The sequence below is a fragment of the Antechinus flavipes genome, chromosome 3 (assembly GCF_016432865.1).
Source record: "Antechinus flavipes isolate AdamAnt ecotype Samford, QLD, Australia chromosome 3, AdamAnt_v2, whole genome shotgun sequence".
NCBI lineage: Eukaryota > Metazoa > Chordata > Mammalia > Dasyuromorphia > Dasyuridae > Antechinus > Antechinus flavipes.
In genome coordinates this window covers 630,657,683-630,676,291 of record NC_067400.1, presented here as the reverse complement: position 1 = coordinate 630,676,291, position 18,609 = coordinate 630,657,683, and the positions used below count along the sequence as shown (strand labels likewise).

The 18,609-nt window shown below is 42.4% G+C and overlaps 4 protein-coding genes across 9 annotated transcripts in view; 1 reads left to right on the top strand and 3 right to left on the bottom strand.

Moving 5' to 3' along the window:
* LOC127556767 (zinc finger protein 420-like) overlaps positions 1–14,535 on the top strand; it is a 32,963-nt gene extending 18,428 nt beyond the window's left edge. The window contains exons 1-4 of one of the 2 annotated variants that reach the window (XM_051990181.1): positions 1,614–2,298; positions 3,219–3,368; positions 6,832–6,958; positions 10,875–14,535. In XM_051990181.1, the coding sequence (XP_051846141.1) occupies positions 3,234–3,368; positions 6,832–6,958; positions 10,875–12,280 (1,668 nt within the window). In that variant the 5' untranslated portion in view covers positions 1,614–2,298; positions 3,219–3,233 and the 3' untranslated portion in view covers positions 12,281–14,535. Of the gene's footprint in view, positions 1–1,613; positions 2,299–3,218; positions 3,369–6,831; positions 6,959–10,874 lie in introns of those variants that run through there. The other variant, XM_051990182.1, reaches the window with a different exon arrangement.
* LOC127556769 (zinc finger protein 665-like) overlaps positions 1–18,609 on the bottom strand; it is a 572,139-nt gene that overhangs the window by 410,943 nt on the left and 142,587 nt on the right. The gene's annotated exons all lie outside the window — the stretch shown is intronic.
* The window catches only part of LOC127556765 (zinc finger protein ZFP2-like), a 217,840-nt gene that overhangs the window by 56,644 nt on the left and 142,587 nt on the right, over positions 1–18,609 (bottom strand). The window lies entirely within an intron of this gene.
* LOC127556748 (zinc finger protein ZFP2-like) overlaps positions 1–18,609 on the bottom strand; it is a 605,234-nt gene that overhangs the window by 533,836 nt on the left and 52,789 nt on the right. The gene's annotated exons all lie outside the window — the stretch shown is intronic.

The window sequence follows — 18,609 nt, the reverse complement described above, 5'->3', positions numbered from 1 at the left end:
CCATGTAGAAATCATAAGAGACCTTATGGGCATCAGTGAACCAAATATTTCTGAGAAGGTCTATGAGCTTCTCTGTAACCCATTCCTGGTCATCATGAGCTGGAATGCCATGGCCCTATTGATGTCCCTTTTCTTGCTTCAACCTGCTTCTAGTAGAACCACTCAGTTCTACTTTAGGGTTCAAATTGTTCTTGGATCAAAATGCAAACGTCTGGTTTCCCTGAGACCTTCTTCTCCCTCATCTGTCCATCCTCTCCCAGTCTCCCTCTTTGTACTCTGGGACTCAGACCCTTCTTCTGAGTAGAAAGTCTGCCACAAGAAAACCTTGGCAGTAGATTACACAAAGGAGTATATTTTGATGTCCTGGCAAAAAGTAGCTCTTGGGAAAATTGAGATTCCAGAGGAAAGACCATCCATCCCTATAAATGTAGTTTTGATGGAACTATTTGTTGCAAAGTAAATAATTTGGCTTTATTGAAAGTCAATTGTTTTCCTCTTAGGACACTGTGATGTTTGACCCTCTCTAGCTGGATCAGCCCTAAAGGAAAAATCCTCTGAAAATTGGTCCCTAAGGGAATATGTGTAGACCTTAGGAAGGATCCAGAGCATCACTGAATCAGTGATTCTGAGGTCCAGAAGACTTGAAAACTAGTGCAAGAACTGAGTAACAGTTAAGGAGCCAGTGCCAGAGGAAGGGACAAAGTTCAGCCACATGTTTCAAGGAGTTTGGCTGGGAAAAGGGCTGAGATAGAATGATGGCTCCGAGGGTGGGGAGGGTTCAAGGAAGCTTTCCGTAAAGGTGGGGAGCTGGGTCTGTTTGGAAGTGACCAAGCGATAGGGAAAGCTTCACCATGGAGGGAGCTGGGTTTGGTAAAAGAGCGAAGGGACTCACTGTTGGAAAGGGCAATGGTGGGGAGAGGGGGCGGGGATCCAGTGGGGTCTGGGTTCCCAAAGAAGCTCTTGGAGGAAGCGGATTTCCATGTAGCCAAGGAGTCGGGACCTCGGGAATCTTCCTCTGACTGCTTTCCAAGGGATGTCCAAGGCTGTCAGGAAGGGAGGGCTCACATTCTGGGGGAGATGTTTTCAGTTGGGGGGGTTCGTGTTAACCAAAAAGTGCGAGAGAGAGAGAGAGAGAGAGAGAGAGAGAGAGAGAGAGAGAGAGAGCAAGAGCTGGCTCCCAATGCTCCCAAGAATGATCACTGAGGTTCGAAGGGCCCCTCCTGCGACCCTGGACCAGGACTGGGAGCTCGGCTATGACCGCCTTGGATCCTTGCCAAGAGTCCGAGAGAGGTGCTGGGATTACTGCGTTTTACAAAGGAGCAACCTGAGACTAAAGATCCCGTGCCAGAGGGCGGCAGGGCCTGGGCAGGGACCCTTGTCTTCATGAGGGGTGGACACAATCCCCTGGGCGCGCAGGAAGGGATCCCTCCGCACCTGTGAGAGGGTCCGTGTCCCGGGAGCTGGGCTAACGCCAGGTCTGACCCTCCGGTCCCGAGGGCTGATCAGGAAGGGGGAGCGCGGGGCTCCTCAAGGTTCTCTTGAAATGAAGGACTGGGGCTGGGGTGCCCCCCCCACTAGGGACCCTCACAGACCGGGACAGGGCGCTTCTGACCTTGGGGTGCAGAGAAAGAGGCGCGGGAGGGGGCGCTCCAGGGTCATCCATTGTGGGGGATACTTAGGCACGGAGGGGGGAGAAGACTCTCGCTGCTCCGGGAACCAAGGGGTTCGGGGGAGAAAACTGAGGCAAAGGGGAGGGGCGAGGGTTTGGTTTCAAGGGCATAAGTCTTCCAGGGGTCCCAGACCCCACTGGCCGCAGGTCCCGCACTCCGATCCCACGCCCGACCTCCGCCCGGCCCGGAGCTTCTGGATTTTCCGCGAGGACTTGGAGCGCACCTGCGCTCTCAGCAGGGGCCAATCAGAATGCCCTCAGGGCCCCCAAGCCCCGCCTCGGCCCCGCCTCCCGCGCCTAGTAAGCCTTAGGGCACGCTGGGAGTCTCCTGGTGCGCAGGCGCGGCTTCCTGGTTTGGAAGTTTGCTTCAGTTCTGTGCCGGGCGAGTTGGGGAAGAGCCGCCTGTGCGTAGGCGCGACCTTGGAGTTTCTCCTTCCCCCCCTTCCTTTTTAAGGTTCTACCCCTGCACCTTCCCGGGAGGACCCAGTTGGAGTCAGTTCCCGTGGCTGCGTCCCCGAAATCTGGCGCGTTACGCAGGCTCCGAGTGCGGGGGTGCGCGTGCAGGAGCGGGGCGGAGTGTGCGAGCTGTGCCAGGTGGAGTAGCCGCGCGTGGGGGCGAGTAACTACTGGTGCGTGCACGTGGGCAGGCGTGTAGCTGCGCGGGGGGGGGGGGGGGAAGGGAGAGGTTGGAGGGGGGGAAGGGAGAGATTGGGAGGGGGGGAAGGGAGAGGTGGGGAGGGGGAAGGGAGAGGTTGGAGGGGGGGGAAGGGAGAGGTGGGGAGGGCGGGGAAGGGACAGGTTGGGAGGGCCGGGAAGGGACAGGTTGGGAGGGCGGGGTTGGGAGGGGGAGCTGTAGCCCTGAGTGATTTCACCTGCTTGGGCTGAGATGGGGGAGGGGTCCGACAGCCTTGGGGCGAGACGGGGGAGGGGGCGCTGCTGAGCGTATCTGGGGAAGCCCAACTGACCCCCCAAGCAGCGACCTCCGATTTTTGCTTGGGCTTCTCCCGGGCTCCAGGGTGCACTCGAGAAAAGGGGAAGGATTCTGTAGCTTGGTTCCCCGTTTGCCTCAGTTTCCTCCTTTGTAAAAAAGGGTGAGAGCAGCCCCTCCCCCTCTCCCTCAGTGAGATCCCTTCTGTACAGCACTAAGCACCTACAGCTCCAGGCGTAAATTTCTTCCCGGCCTCCGTTTGGCTGGAGGGCAGTGGGGGTGGAGGGCAGGGCTTGCTCTTTTCTGTCCCCAGGGTCCTGGGCCATTGGCCAGCATTTCTGGGGCCTTTGGGGAGTGGGGGCCTGACATAACACATGGGGAAACTGAGGCAGTCAGGGATGAAGGGCTTGGCCAGGGTCGCACTAGCCTTCCAGGGATTCCGGTGAATCTCCCGTGGCTCATCCTCTAGGCTGTCCCCCTCCAAAAAAAGGGTGCGGCAGACCTTCCTGTCCTGGGTGGGGGTCCTAGAAGGATCTGCCCACCCCACAGGCGACATCTCTCAGCCTCCTCCTCCCGGGGAGCAGCTTCTCCCCCGGTCCCTCAGAGCTCTCTCTCTCTCAGTAGGAGCAGGTCAGCATGCAGTCTTGGCAGAGAAGGCTCAGACCCCGGCCTCCCTCCCTGGGGCCCCTCTCCCTCCCCCGCCCGGCCGGCAGAGCGCCCAAGCCCGGAACCAGAGACATGGCCCCCGGCAGCCGGAGCCCCTCGTCCCAGGTGAGTGCGGCCCCTGCCCAGGGGGAGCCCAGGGAGCTTCCTCCTGTCAGAGGGAGGGGCCGAATCACCCCCCTGGCGCTGCCCATTTCCTGCCCCTCAGGCGGCTCCCAGGGCTCTGAGTCCCTCTGCTTTGCCAGGTCTCGGGTCCCATCAAGGAGCACTGAGAATGTGGCTCCCGGGTGCCAAGCACTGTGCCCACCCCCGGGGGGAGGGGACAAAAGGAGGTTACAGGCTAAGGGCCCCTGCCCTCCCTGAGCTCTCAGTCCAGTTTGGAACAAACGTCTCAGCAGCTGTGTCCACACTTGCTCTGTATAGTGTAGATGGGAGGTGCTCTCAGAGGGAAGCCTCCACCAGTTTGGGGACCAGGGAAGTCTCTTTTCAGAAGCTGAGATGGGAAGGGGGCTGGGAGGAGGGAGAACATTCCCAGGGTGAGGGAAACTTCTGGATGCCAAAGTTATGGGATGGAGGGTCTTGGTCAAGGCTCAGCCAGACTCCTGTGTCCTTGGGTCCAGGAGGAGGAGGGGAAGGTGGGAGAAGACCACCCCAACTTTGGGGGCTGGTTCTGTGGTGTCTGCCATGTCCCAGGAGCCATAGAAATAGGGTGTCCTTGATCCCGTGGTGAGAATTGTCAGGGTCCTTGCTGGGGACACACTGAGAAAGGGAGCGCAGGACCCGACCAGAGACTGAACTGTGCTTAATTTGTCCGCTCCAGAGGCTGACGTTTTCCACGAGTGGTTGAGGGACTTGTGTGTCTCCTACTTCCACAGATGACACAGACGCAGTCTCTCCTCTAAACCACACGACACTCCTTTAAGTCAGCTGGGTTTTTTCTTGTAGCCAGACGCACAGAGAAGTTCCGGTTCGGGGGAGATCCAGTTAGAGCACAGAGAAAGGAAAAGACCATTATTCAGAAAAGAAAAAAAATGTGGGTTCGTGTTATTTAGAGTTAGAAAGGTCTGTTACAGAGGTTTTCCCCACAGCTGCACAGACCAGTTCAAGGACAGCCATAGCTGCTTGAGTAGTCCCGGAGGGACTCGGCATTTGCCAAGTGTTTTATCAGGCAGAATAACTCCACTGGAAGTGAGGGCATGAGTATTCTGAAAGGGATTGGCAGAAGGAACGGAACGAAGGGGACATTGAGTATATTGACACTGAGCACAGCCAGTGTAGAATTGAGTGCACTTACTTATGCTGGCTTAAATAGTCAGAAGAGCTCCATTTGCTGGCTGAGAGCCTCAGTGGTATGTGTTGGGGGACATGAGCGCACATGGTGTGATTGTGTTCCCCAGAGTCCAAGGAGGAAGCAGGTTGGGTGAGGGTGACCTAAAGATGGCCAGACTAGGGGGGATGGTGAGGGTTGTGCAACTGAGAAGTCTCCCCAGTCAGGAGGGCCTCTGGGTGGGCTGAGAGCTGGGGGAAGCAGGAGTCTGGCATGAAGGGGGCCCCAAGGCCACTCTGGTTATATGAGGGGGACAGGGAGAGCACAGGTCGGCCCCCTGACCTCTCTGACCTACCTGGGGAGTGCAAGCACAGCCCTGCTTTTCTAAGAGACAGTTATGTCCAGGAAAAGGGGGCGCTTTTTCTCCTCGGGGCTTCTGCTGGGAAGAAAAGTCCCAGGAAAGTTTGCTCAGAAAGGTGGACCCTGTGGAAACCAGAAAAGGTTCTTGTGACTTCTGAGAGTGACCAAGAGGCCAGTTTTGCCTCGGGCTTGAGGCCCCAGGCTCCTCCTCTTTCTCCACTCACCTTCATGGCCAATAGAAAACTTTGACAGTAGACTCTTATCTACAAGTAGTAATCTTGGGAAGATTAAGAATCTGGAAGACACACCATCTCTCAGTGAAAATCTAGTTTTATGAAACTGAATTTATTCTAAACTAAATTATATTGTTTTATTAAGAATCCCATGTGTTCTCCTCTAAGGATACTGGGATTTTTGACCTTCTATAGGTAGATGATCTGTTAATGAAAAATACCCTAAAAATTGGTCATTAAGGTAATACATTTTGGATCAGAATGACTCTATTCTTTTATCTGAGTACAATCAGTCTAGAGTCATACTGTTAAGTGGTTAAATGATTTTCTTTGTTATAGAATTCAGGACTGATTTCAACTGAATTTCATTTGATTGCCAATAAGTTTATGGAATTTATTGGATTTTGATTCTAATGGTTCTTTTATTCTTCTAGATGGTCACTTAAAAATAATTCCTTGAATCTGATCCAATGTTGTTCTTAGGAAAGCAAGTTCTCTTTTAATCAAGATGTCCTGAAATCATGATTTCAGTATTGGCATATTTATTGAACAATGTTTACAAATTGATGCATGCAATCAGGTTGATTATGCTTCACAGTTAATAGTAATAATAACAACTTTCTGTTGGGAGATGAACAAAGGTGAATATTAGTTTTTCTTTTAGGAAGTTCTTTGGCCTTTAGCAGGTAGCTGCCTTGGGACAAGACCAGGTGTTAAAAACTTTAACAACCTTGACTCCATGTCTAATGAATGTAAGGAAGTGGTTTAGGAAAATTCTCCAATTCAGCTTGATAAGTTGTGTTAGTTGCTCATTTAAGTCAATTGAGTCAACTGAGGCTTTATTCAAAATGGAACCTTTTCCTTGAAAAGAGTTGATATTACAGATCTTGGAATGGGGAAAACAAGAGAGTGTCTCTTCTTTAATTGTTCACAAAAAGTGAAATAGAAGATACATTGTTTTTGTAAAAATCCAAATAACAAAAAAAAGTGAGGATTTTTTCCTGCAAAAAAGAGAATTGCTCCAAAAAAAAAAAAAAAAAGAACTGAAAAAGCCACTCTTGTCATTCTGCTAAAAATTTCACCGTCAGTGTAAGAATAGAGAATGTTTGACATGGCTGGAAGCAGTCTCATAGTAGTCCATCATGGACATATTGGGAGTAATATATCATTAGGATACCTCTCTTGCTTTCTTCTAGTTAAGAATATTTCAGACTTTCAGTAAATTTACCAAATCTTTTTTTTCTTTCTTTCCTCAGTGATCAATCTTCAGGTTTGGTTGACCTGAGTATATAAAGTCCTTGTCACCTTCTCCCAAACTCTTTATAGAATTTCCTTAATATGTCACTTATGACACTTCTGATAGGGAGGAATGTTCCCTCCCCTTCTCTCTTATATACATTTTCATATCTCACTAATATGTCGCTGACATTTTCCCTCCTTTCATCAGGACAAGCATTGTACAGTAAGAAACCTTTACAAGCTTTTAGTATTCCAACATGATTCTTATTTCAAACAGAAAAGGCTTTTCTCAGAATCCCATGGGGCTTTTAATGCCTGGTTACAAAGTGTTGGCTGTGAGTGAGAGTCATAAAAGTCATATGACTTTTAGGAAATTCTGTCTCTGCTTCATTTCTTTCTCTGGGTTGGTGAGGGTTGGAATAGATAAATTCTGGAGTCTCGGTTCAAAATGTTGTGACTTTTGATGGTTTAGGAGTTGGTGACCATCAAGGATGTGATGGTGGACTTCACTGAGGAGGAGTGGGGGCTCTTGGACCCTTCTCAAAAGGAGCTGTACAAGGAGGTCATGAAGGAGAATGTACAGAATCTGCTCTCCCTGGGTAAGGACCATTTCCTGTCTTTTCTTGGTTTTAGTTGTCAGGCCAAAATTAGCACGAGTATTAAAGAATGAGATCATAATGTGGTGTGTCTCAGCAATAGAGGCTGTGGGGAGTGCACAGTCCTCTGGGTGCTTCAAGTCTTGTTTTTGCCTTGTAGCATTTTCAAATTTAATCCTTTCCCTCCAGCTCAACAGCTGGAGTGATAGATGATATGGGTTAATTGTCAGAGGAAGAACATAAAGTTTAAGAAGCATTGCCTATTTCAAAGAGACATGTCAAAGGGTCACAAGACCCAAAAGTGTTATTGGAAGAATTTCTAAAACCTTTTTTAAAAAACCTAAGAAGAGATTAAGGAAAAATTAAAGGAACAGAAAAGAGAAATACAAAGAATTAAAGAAAATTATGAAAAGAAACTTTGAAGAAAATGAAAATTAAAAAAAAAAAGAAATCCACAAACTTAAGACAATAACATTTCAAAAACTAGAATTGGATAAGAAGAAGCTTGTAGGACACCAAGTAATACTTAAAGTCCTCTGTGACCAATACTATTCAGTATTTTATTGAAAGTTCTGGAATAGTAATAAATGAAGAAAAATAAAATAGTTGAAATGACTTAATAATGACATAATAGATGAAATAAAAATATCTTTTTGCTGATGATATGTTATTTCTATGGAAAATCCCAAAGACTCAATTAAAAGTTTGTTAAACAATTAATAAGTTTAGCAAAATAGCAGGATGTAAATCAAACCTATATAATTTAGCAACATCCTTATATATCACCAACAAAACCTTACAAGAAAATATATTAAGACTACCCATTTAACATAACTGTAGCCAGTATAAAATACCTGAGAGTATACCTGCCAAAACAAAACCAGGAAGTACATGAACATAAATATTAAAAACTTTTTATCCAAATAAAATCTGATTTTGATAATTGGAGAGATTATAATTGTTGGGCCAATATAATAAGCATGACAATTTTACCTAAATTAGTTTGTTTTCTCAATTCTCATTCAAATTACCAAAAAATGGTTTTATTGAAATAAAAAAAAAAAAAAAAAGCATGTACTAGGAAAATGAAAAGGTCAAGAATATGAAAGGACAGAATGAAAAATAATTCAACAGAAAAATATTTAGCAAAATCATATTATAAAGTGTATTATAACTCAGTCATTATTAAAAGTCTTGGGAACTGGCTAAGAAACAGAAACATAGATCAGTGAAACAGAATAGACATACATTTTATAGTCACAAATAAATATCTTTGTATTTGACAAATGTAAATAATGACATTATTTTGGGGGATAAGAAGTCATTATTTGGTAAAAATTCTTGAGGAAACTTGAAAGAATGGCAGAAAAAGGGTATAAGCCAATGAAGATTAGGACAAAATAGATATACTACCTGGATCTAAAGGGAAGTATTACAAGAAAATTTGAAAGACATGGAATATTTTAGGTATTCATTTATGGATAGTTACATTATTTATGAATAAATGAGGGAGAAAGAAGAGAGTGAAGTGTCTATGAATAATTTTGTTTACACTAGATTAAAAATGTTTTGGACAAATAAAAAGACCAGAAGTAAAGAAGAAAATTAAAAAAAAAAATTATAGACAGTTTCTTGGATGAAGTTCTTCTATTAAATTTAAAAAAGATCTTGGTAAAATCTAAAAGAATATAAGTTGTTTCCCTGTTGATAAAGTGTTCAAGGATGTGGACAGTTTTCCAATGAAGAAGTCCAAACAATTTAAAGTCATATGCTCTACATCCTTACTAGTCATTATTGAGAAATGCAAATGAAACAATCTTGATGTCATTTTATACTTCTTAAATGGGCTAAAATAATTGTAAGCAAAGGTTATAGTGGTATATTTTTTCCTTTAAAAATTTTTTCCTCCTACTTAAATTCAAAGCAATATTTTTTGGGTTTCACAAGCACATTTATTTTTTACATATTTCCATATTAATCATGTTGGGGGAGAAAAATCAAAACAAAAGGGAAAAAAAAAACTGAATGTGGCATGTATTGATAGAGTTTTCATAGTACTCTCTATGGATATGGATAGTTTTTCCATATAAAAGTTTATTAGGTTTGCCTTTCATCACTGAACCTCTAAGAAGAACCAAGTTTATCTTAGTTGATCCTCGCAAAATCATGCTGTTTCTCTGTACGATGTGTTCCTGGTTCTACTTGTTTTACCCAGTATCAGTTGATGTGAATCTTTCCAGCCCTTTCTCAACTCAGTCTGTTGATCATTTTTCATAAAATCATAATATTCTGTTACTTTTGTATACTATAACTTATTCAGCCATTCCTTTTTGGATTCTCATTCAGAAGGTAATCAGAGGATTCTTTTAATGGCTATTATATCCTTTGGTTTTAGGATGTCAGGGAAGTTTTCTTGATGATCTCTTGAAAGATGTTGCCTACACTCTTTTTTTCATCATGGAATTCAGGTAGTCCAAATTTTTGGATTGTCTCTCCTGAATCTGTTTTCCAGGACAGTTGTTTTTCCATTGAGGCATTTTACCTTTTCTGTTTTTTTTCTTTTTCTTTCCTTTTCTTTTTATTTGACTGATTATTGATATCTCGTTGAGTTATTCACTTCTATTTGTTCAATTTGAATTTTTAGTGAATTATTTTCTTCACTTAGCTTTTTTATCTCCTTTTGAATTTGGCCCATTGAACTTTTAAATGATTTGTTTTGTTCATTGGATTTTTCTTTTCCATTTTTGAGGACGTTGTTCTCGTTTCCATTTCACCAATGCTGTTTTTCCAGGAGTTGTTATCTTTTTCCATCTTGCCAAATCTATTTTGAAAGGAGTTGTTTTCTTCAAATAATTTCTATGTTTCTTTAGCCATTCCTCAATTGATGGGCATCTACTCATTTTCCTATTTTTTGCCACACAAAAAGAGATTCTACAAATATTTTTGCACATGTGGGTTTTTTTCCCTCGTTTTATGATTTCTTTGGTATACAGACCCAGTGGTTTTACTGCTAAATCACAGGATATGCAGAATTTTATATCCCTTTGGGCCTAATCCCAAATTGCTCTCCAGATTGGGTGGATCTGGTCACAACTCCACCAACAGCATATTAGCATCCCACTTTCCCTCATCCCTTCCAACATTCCTCATTATCGTTTCCTGTCATCTGAGGTGATATGGTAGGTGTGAGGTGGTAATACTTATGGTCTCCTGAGAGTGCTATAGAAGTGTTCAGCCCATCTCTCCAGGATCCTGTTGGTATTACTAATCAATGTGACTTCATCAGCACTGAGTAGTTCAGGTTCACTATATTAGGTCTTTGAGCCATAAAGAGCTTTCAGACATTGTAAAAGCAGTCAGCACAAACCTGAATTTTATGTGGTCTCTTTACTGAGCCCACAATTCTGGATTTCTCCCAAGTTTTGTTTGCACTTAGCTTTTTATGGAGTTAAATGCTGGCTTCTTAAATGATTGAAGCAACTTACTTGTAGGCCTTGTAGAGTTCTGAGTTTTTGTTATATACCATCTGTATTTTCCCACCATTTGAAACAGACTAGTCCTTTTCAACTGAAATGTTGCAGATCCTATTGTCTCCACATTGGAAGTAAACTGTTCTCCCATGGAGAATCACTTTAATCTGTTGATTTTGAATGTGGCTGTTATCTGTTGAAGGACCAGGATTCTGAGGTGTCCATCTCCTAGGTCATTTTCACATCCTGTAGGTCTTTACTTCTTACAGAGACAAAGTCTATTAAATGACAATTTTTGCTACAAGAATATATCCATGAAGTTTTATTCTATTGTGGTTAGTAAGGAGAAGGGCATGAGCTACTTAAGTCTTAAATCACCATTGCTTTTGCTTTTTATTATCTGTATATTCTTTTTTGTGCCTTTTTGTTTGATCATTCATTTTCTTCAGATGTGGAGCCCAAGATTGAAAGGAATGAAATGACTAAGAAGCTGGGACTTTTGGTGGAAGAATGTGACCTGCAAATATTTATGAAGGATGGTCCCTGTGCCTTGACTTTGAGGGAAATCCATGACTCTGACATCTCAGTAGAAAACTCAAAGACTGACTGTGAATTGGATAAAATTAGAAAGAGATTCAGACAGTCTTCTTTCCTAAATCATTATAAAAAAATGAATTCAGGGAATAACTTTCTTCTGGATAGTGAATATCAAAAAAGTTTTCCTGAACAAGTAGAGCCTTTTCATTTCCAGGAGAAGCCTGCTGAAATACTAATGAATCCATATAATGAAAGGGAAATGGCTTTTAGCAAGAGTTTAAACCTCATTACGTATCAGAAAAATGATACTGGAGAAATGTTCTGCGTGGGTAGTCAAGTTGGGCAGGCCTTGAGTCAAAAGTTGAAACTCATTATTCAGCAGCAAATTCACATAAGAAAACAACCTGATGAGTATAATGAATGTGACACAATCTCATCCCATCATTCATCTCTTCCTTGCCAGTCTAAAGTTGACCCTAGAATGAGAAAATCTTCATTTGGTGAGTATGGGAAGGCCTGTGGTTGGAACTCAGACCTTGATAGATCTCAAAAGATTCATACTGGAGAGTTGTATAAATGTAAAAGGAAGATCTTCACGCAGCCACTCTTTCTAGCTACACATAAGGGAATCCATACTGGAGAAAAACCTTTTGAATGTAATCAGTGTGGAAAAGCTTTCAAATCCAGTTCCAGTCTTATGCAACATCTGAGAATCCACACCGGAGAAAAACCTTTTGAATGTAATCAATGTGGGAAGGCTTTCAGGGTCAATCACAGGCTTGCAGAACATCAGAGAATCCACACTGGAGAAAAACCTTTTGAATGTAATCAGTGTGGAAAAACTTTCACACAAAAGGGATATCTTAATAGACATCAGAGTATCCACACTGGAGAAAAACCTTATAAATGTGATCAATGTGGAAAGGCTTTTCGACTCAGTTACCTTCTTTCTCATCATCAGAGAATCCACACTGGAGAAAAACCTTATAAATGTGATCAATGTGGAAAGGCTTTTCGACTCAGTTGCTTTCTTGCTCATCATAAGAAAATCCATACTGGAAAGAAACCTTTTGAATGTAATCAATGTGGAAAAGGTTATATGAAGAGATACGGTCTTGTTGAACATCTGAGAATCCACACTGGAGAGAAACCCTTTGAATGTAATCAATGTGGAAAAGCTTATATGAAGAGGAAACAGCTAGTTAAACATCAGAAAAACCACGCTGCAGAGAAGCCTTTTGAATGTAATCAGTGTGGAATGGCTTTCAAATTCAAACACAGGCTTGCAGAACATCAGGAAATCCATACTGGAGAGTAATCTTTTGAATGTAATCAGTGTGAAAAACCTTTATAAGAAAGGCTTATCTTACTGAACATCAGAGAATCCATAGTGGGAAAAAATCTTATAAATGTAATCAATGTGGAAAGGCTTTTACACGTAAGGCTTATCTTACTGAATCAGGGAATCCACACTGGCAAAAAAAACCCTATAAATGTAATCAATGTGAAAAGGCTTTTATATACAGTCGCAAGCTTGCTGAACACCAGAGAATCCACACTGGAAAGAAACCTTTTGAATGTATTCATTGTGAAAAAACTTTTACACAGAAGGGAAATCTTGTTGAATATCAGAGAATTCACACTAGAGAGAAACGTTTTGAATGTAATCAGTGAGGAAAGGATTTCACATAAAGGTCCTTTTTTAGCTGCACATCAGAAAATCTACACTGGAGAGAAACTTTGTAAATTAAATCAATGTGGAAAATTGATAAATGGTCAAAGGATATGAACAGACAATTTTCAGAGGATGAAATTGAAACTATTACCACTCATATGAAAAAATGTTCCAAATCATTATTGATCAGAGAAATGCAAATTAAGACAACTCTGAGATACCACTACACACCTGTCAGATTGGCTAAGATGACAGGAAAAAATAATGATGAATGTTGGAGGGGATGCGGGAAAACTGGGACACTGATGCATTGTTGGAGGAGTTGTGAACAAATCCAATCATTCTGGAGAGCAATCTGGAATTATGCCCAAAAAGTTATCAAACTGTGCATACCCTTTGATCCAGCAGTGCTACTACTGGGCTTATACCCCAAAGAGATACTAAAGAAGGGAAAGGGACCTGTATGTGCCAAAATGTTTGTGGTAGCCCTGTCTGTAGTGGCTAGAAACTGGAAAATGAATGGATGCCCATCAATTGGAGAATGGCTGGGTAAATTGTGGTATATGAATGTTATGGAATATTATTGTTCTGTAAGAAATGACCAGCAGGATGAATACAGAGAGGCTTGGAGAGACTTACATGAACTGATGCTAAGTGAAATGAGCAGAACCAGGAGATCATTATACACTTCAATAACGATACTGTATGAGGATGTATTCTGATGGAAGTGGATTTCTTTGACAAAGAGACCTAACTCAGTTTCAATCGATAAATGATGGACAGAAGCAGCTACATCCAAACAAAGAACACTGGGAAATGAATGTGAACTATTTGCATTTTTTGTTTTTCTTCCTGGGTTATTTTTACCTTCTGAGTCCAATTCTCCCTGTGCAACAAGAGAACTGTTGTATCTAGGATATACTGCAACATATCTAACATATATAGGACTGCTTGCCATCTGGGGAGGGGGTGGAGAGAGGGAGGGGAAAAATTGGAACAGAAGCGAGTGCAAGGGATAATGTAAAAAAAATTACCCTGGCATGGATTCTGCCAATATAAAGTTATTATAAAATAAAATAAAATATTAAAAAAAATTAAATGTGGAAAGGCATTCAGTTATAAATCCAGGATTGGTAAACATCTGAGAATCCACACTTAGGAGAAAAATTGTGACTGTAATCAATGTGAAATGAATTTCACAAAGACTTCCCATTTGGCTATATATGAGACAATTCACACTGGAGAGAAACCTTTTTGATTCTAATCAATGTAGAAGGACTTTCAGATGGAGGTGTTGTCCTGTTAAACATCAGAGAATCCACACTGAAGAGAAACATTTTGAATGCAATCAGTATGGAATGATTTCACTCTGAGCTCCAATCTTGCTAAATATTAGACAATCCACACTGGAGCCAAACCTCATGAGTGCAGTGAATATAGCACAGCTTTTGTCATTCTCAGCCTATTTAGGAGAAGAAGGTCCTCAATTAAGGGAGACCTTATGCACATGAAAACATGGTAATACCTTCCAGCACCATCATTTCTTGTTTCCCACCTCAGAGTTCATATAAGACAAAATCTGATCTAGTCTGTGTATAGTTTGCAGGAATCTATGTCATTCTGACCTGTCACTAAGCACTTCCTGCAGGAAGTTCCAGGAACATATGTGCTTGAAATAGATGGAAACAGATTTGCAGGAGTAATAAAGCTTTCAAGGTGGATAGGAGGAGAGATAGTTGGTCTGAGAATGTTAAAATTTCTCCTTGAACTCAAAATTCACATAGTCCTTTCATACCCTGAATAATTTATCTGCTTTTTGTTTTCCTTTTTGTTTCCTTGGCAGCCCTGTGACTAGAGCATGTTTAGGGATAATAAAGTGTCTTGACTACTGGCTTCAATATCTTTTTCTTTTCTTGTTTTTGTGGTCTCTGTGAGAACAAATACAAGGTATCCTATCATTGGCATTCCATAAACAGGCACCCTAATGTAGGGCAAGGGCAACTTTAAGCGACCACTTTCAGGGACATTTCAGGGATTTCTAAGAAGCCAAGTCACCACAGAGACCAGCCCCAGAAAAAAAAAGTTTAAAAACAGCACAGAAATGATAGGTACATTTATTCTGCATTTTTTCTCTCTCTTTTATTTCTACTCATTAGTCTACGTGATGTGGGGCAAGCCATAATTAAGTCACCCTGTGGAGATATTTATGAAAAAGTTTTTAAAGCCCTTGTAAGAGAAAAGCAAATTACAGAGTTCCTGGATGTGGTTCAACAAATTTCTTCATTTCCATCTGAAGGAACTTGAGATTTGTCCCAATGGAAAGTTGTAGTAGAACAATTAACTGAACACTACCACAAAATGGGGTCAGATAATTTTCCCATTCATTGTTTTCCCTGTATAACATTTTAAAATTGTACATGGCTGATCCCACTTGCTTCTCAGAAATTAAACAAATTCAGACAGATCCTGATGAATTGACTCCCTTAAGAGAGGAAACTAGAATTCAAATTGACTTTGATGAATCTTTGCACATCAAAGAGGAGCCACCAGTCCCCTGCCCAGGACCTAGAACAGCAACAGCTTCTGCCTTGGAGTGGGAATGGCAGCAGCCCAAACAGCAACCTAATAATCCCCTGCAAAAGCTGTTACAGACCCACTCAGGGGAATATTCCCTTCCAGTGGATTCTCTTACTGAGAATTTCCCAGTCACTAAAGTTCCAGATTCCAACAACCCAGGACAAACCGGGTGGGGTTATATCCTTTTGCCTATGAATGTCCTTAAGGAATTAAAGGCTGCATCCAAGGGTTATAGCCCCACACCTGCTTATGTAAGTTCAGCATTCTCTCTTGCCTCCACATGATTGGTGAACTCTGGCCAAGAGCCAGGGGATTTCCTGACTTGGTCCATGGCTTTTGGGGAACAGTGTAGACTTCAGGCTACATAATCAGACTGACAATATAAATATAACCCAGGAACAATTAGCAGGGACTGGTCAATATGGTTAGTTAGGAAAACAATTGTATTATACTATGCAAGCATACCAACAAGTTGCTATTTGTGCCTTAAGAGCTTGGCAAAAGATTTCCCCTGCAAAAGAAAGAAATATATCCTTTACACAGATCCAACAAGGACCTACTAAGACTCTCAGTGATTTTCTTGCTTTCGTGGTCTCCGTGAGAGCTAATACAGCTGGCCTGTCATAAGAGTCAATGGATAAGGAAAGACGGTCAAATGGAATTCTGAGATTTTTTCCTTATGGGAGAGATCAACCTGAGGAGCAGATCTCTGGGCATTCAGTGGGGAAAAGCTTTCAAGCAGACATCATCTCTTACTTTCTCTCTGAGGATTCATTGAAAAGTCTTAGAAATAGGTTCATGTGGCTGTGCTTTTCCCTGGAGGAGAGTGATCAGCAGACAACCTTATTGCTAGTGGAAGGAAGATGGATAAATGCCGGGCTTGTAAGAAGGGCTCCTACAGGTGATACTTGACTGTCCTCAGGAAAAATCCTGCTGGAGATGAAACTTGGGGATCTCATTCACAAGGGAAGGCGTGAATTTGTGCCGCACAGCCTTCATTAGACTTTCAGCAGAATGAAATATTCATGAATAGCCCAAATTTCCATCCTGTTGTGAGGGAGGGAATCATACAGAACAACCTACAGGAGAAACTGAGGCAGAGTTCTGAGCCCAAACCCTTTATTAAAGGACTCTGGTTTTTCCCTAACCTAGTAGACCCCAGACCTGGCTTTCCCATCTGAGGTGCTCCTTTTGGGCTCTGTTACAGAAATACAAGTATCCTATCAATAGAACAGCATTTCATTGGTTACTGTAAAATGCATTGGGTAAAATATGGATACCATCAGGGCCAGAGAGTTTCAGGATGGCCAGTGCAGGAAATCTGTCCACTGACTAGATGGTCATAAGCTGGATGATGTCCCTTTGACTTGTGTTGGGCCAGGGAAGATGGGGCCTTTAAGTGATCAAGAGACGGATAAGTCATTCCTGGGGTTGGGCAAGTGCAGATCGCACATCCCCAAGAACATTTCAGGGAGAACTTGGGGGCTTTCCACCATGACAGGTTGGCCTGTAGGGAAACAGGATGGAGAGAGTTCTTGTTGTTGTTCTCAGGATAATGAAGTTATGGAAGTCGGCCTTGTGTCTGTTATGGAAATAGTTTCTGTTATATAAGCCTGAAGTCTGCCCAAAGCTAACAGAAAATCCATTCCTGTATGATTCATAAAATGTTGAATTGCTCATTCTTGTCCTTACTATTAAATGACTACAAATATTACTAAGTGAAAAATCAGTAACAATCCTTGTCTATTATAAAATCATAATGGACTGATTAATACTGATTCAGAGTTGAGTGGGGGTCCCCAGCAAGTCAGTTTTCTCTGTGTAAAACTCAGTAGATGAGGTTTTTTTTCAAATCTTAATGTTTGTCATCACTCGTCGATTGTTCTTGACGTTCACAGACTATGATTTCTTAAGCCATTCCCTAATTACTTGGTCTTCACTTTGTTTTCTGTGGTTTCTGGCACAAAATATCCTTGTAAAAATGCTTTGCTAAGCAAGACATATATTTCTATAATCTCTCTTCATGTCACTCAGTGGAGCCATGGATTAAATGTTGTGTTAGGAACCACAAGACCCGAGTTCCAATTCCTTCTCTGGCCCTTCCAGGCTGTAGATTGCATGTAGGCCCATCATATGACCTGATCCTGCCCGAGATTCCCCATCTGTGGAATAGGGAGAACAAGGGCACCTGCTTCCACGTTTGGGGTGAAGATTACAGTGAACAATAATTATAAAATATTTTTTTGGCTTTGGAGGCTTCCTCCAGCCTCACTGCAGCCCTTTCCAGCAGATGGGGATTAAGAAGCTGGGGCATGATGAACGTGGACCTTCGATTATCCACCACAAATGGTTTTAAATGGATTCTTTCTGGTTTTTGGTTTAATCTTGTTTTTCCAAAACTCATGACAGGATAATTCCTTCTCCTGCCCCTCATAAAAGATCAGATGGGCATACATTTTGGAGGAGGAACACTTGACTTCTCCAATGCTTCTTAAGAATTTTGATTTTAGAATAATCATTTCAAATACTGTATAATGCATTGTGACAGGGTTATTTGCCTCCAGGAAGCTTGTCCTGCTTGATAAAAGTCCAGATCAGTCCAGATGTGGGAGAGGAGTATGGGTTGGGGGAGTTACTAGTATTGTTATACATGGAAATGATGTAACCTTTTCTAAAGAAAAAAAAAGGAACCCTTTGCATCTTCTGCCTTCTTTTGTGTAATTGTCCAAGCATAAATTGCCTCTTGCCCCCAACATAGATGCAAAAGGATACAGGAATAGAGGATAACAAATTGAGATCAGGATTTGTCTGAGTCAGTCCAAATGTCCTGAACTGACAGGAGTCCAAGGAGGGTCAGGGAGAGCTTGGAGAGCAGAGCTCTCATCCCTGGGAGGTGGGTTTAAAGGAAAGAAAAACTTCTCCCCCTTTCCTGGAGGTGGAGACAGAGCAGAGATCATAATAGGTGGAAGTGCCTTAGCATAATAGGGGCAACCTGAAGGCTAGTCACCTAAAGAGCCTGCAGGTCAGAACAGAGTCCTCTCTTTGAGCAGATATTTGGCTGTTCTCTGCTCCCTGGCTGTTCCTCAGGACTAGAAGCAGGCTTAATGGGGCGAGAAGATCCCAGCAGAGAAATCTATTCTTTGCCCATCAGTTGGAGAATGGCTGGGTTAATTGTGGTATATGAACATTATGGAATATTATTGTTCTGTAAGGAATGACCAGCGGGATGAATACAGAGAGGACTGGTGAGACTGACAGGAACTGATGCTAAGTGAAATGAGCAGAACCAGGAGATCATGATACACTTCAACAATGCTATTGTATGAGGATGTATTCTGATGGAAGTGGATTTCTTTGACAAAGAGACCTGAGTTTCAATTGATAAATGATGGACA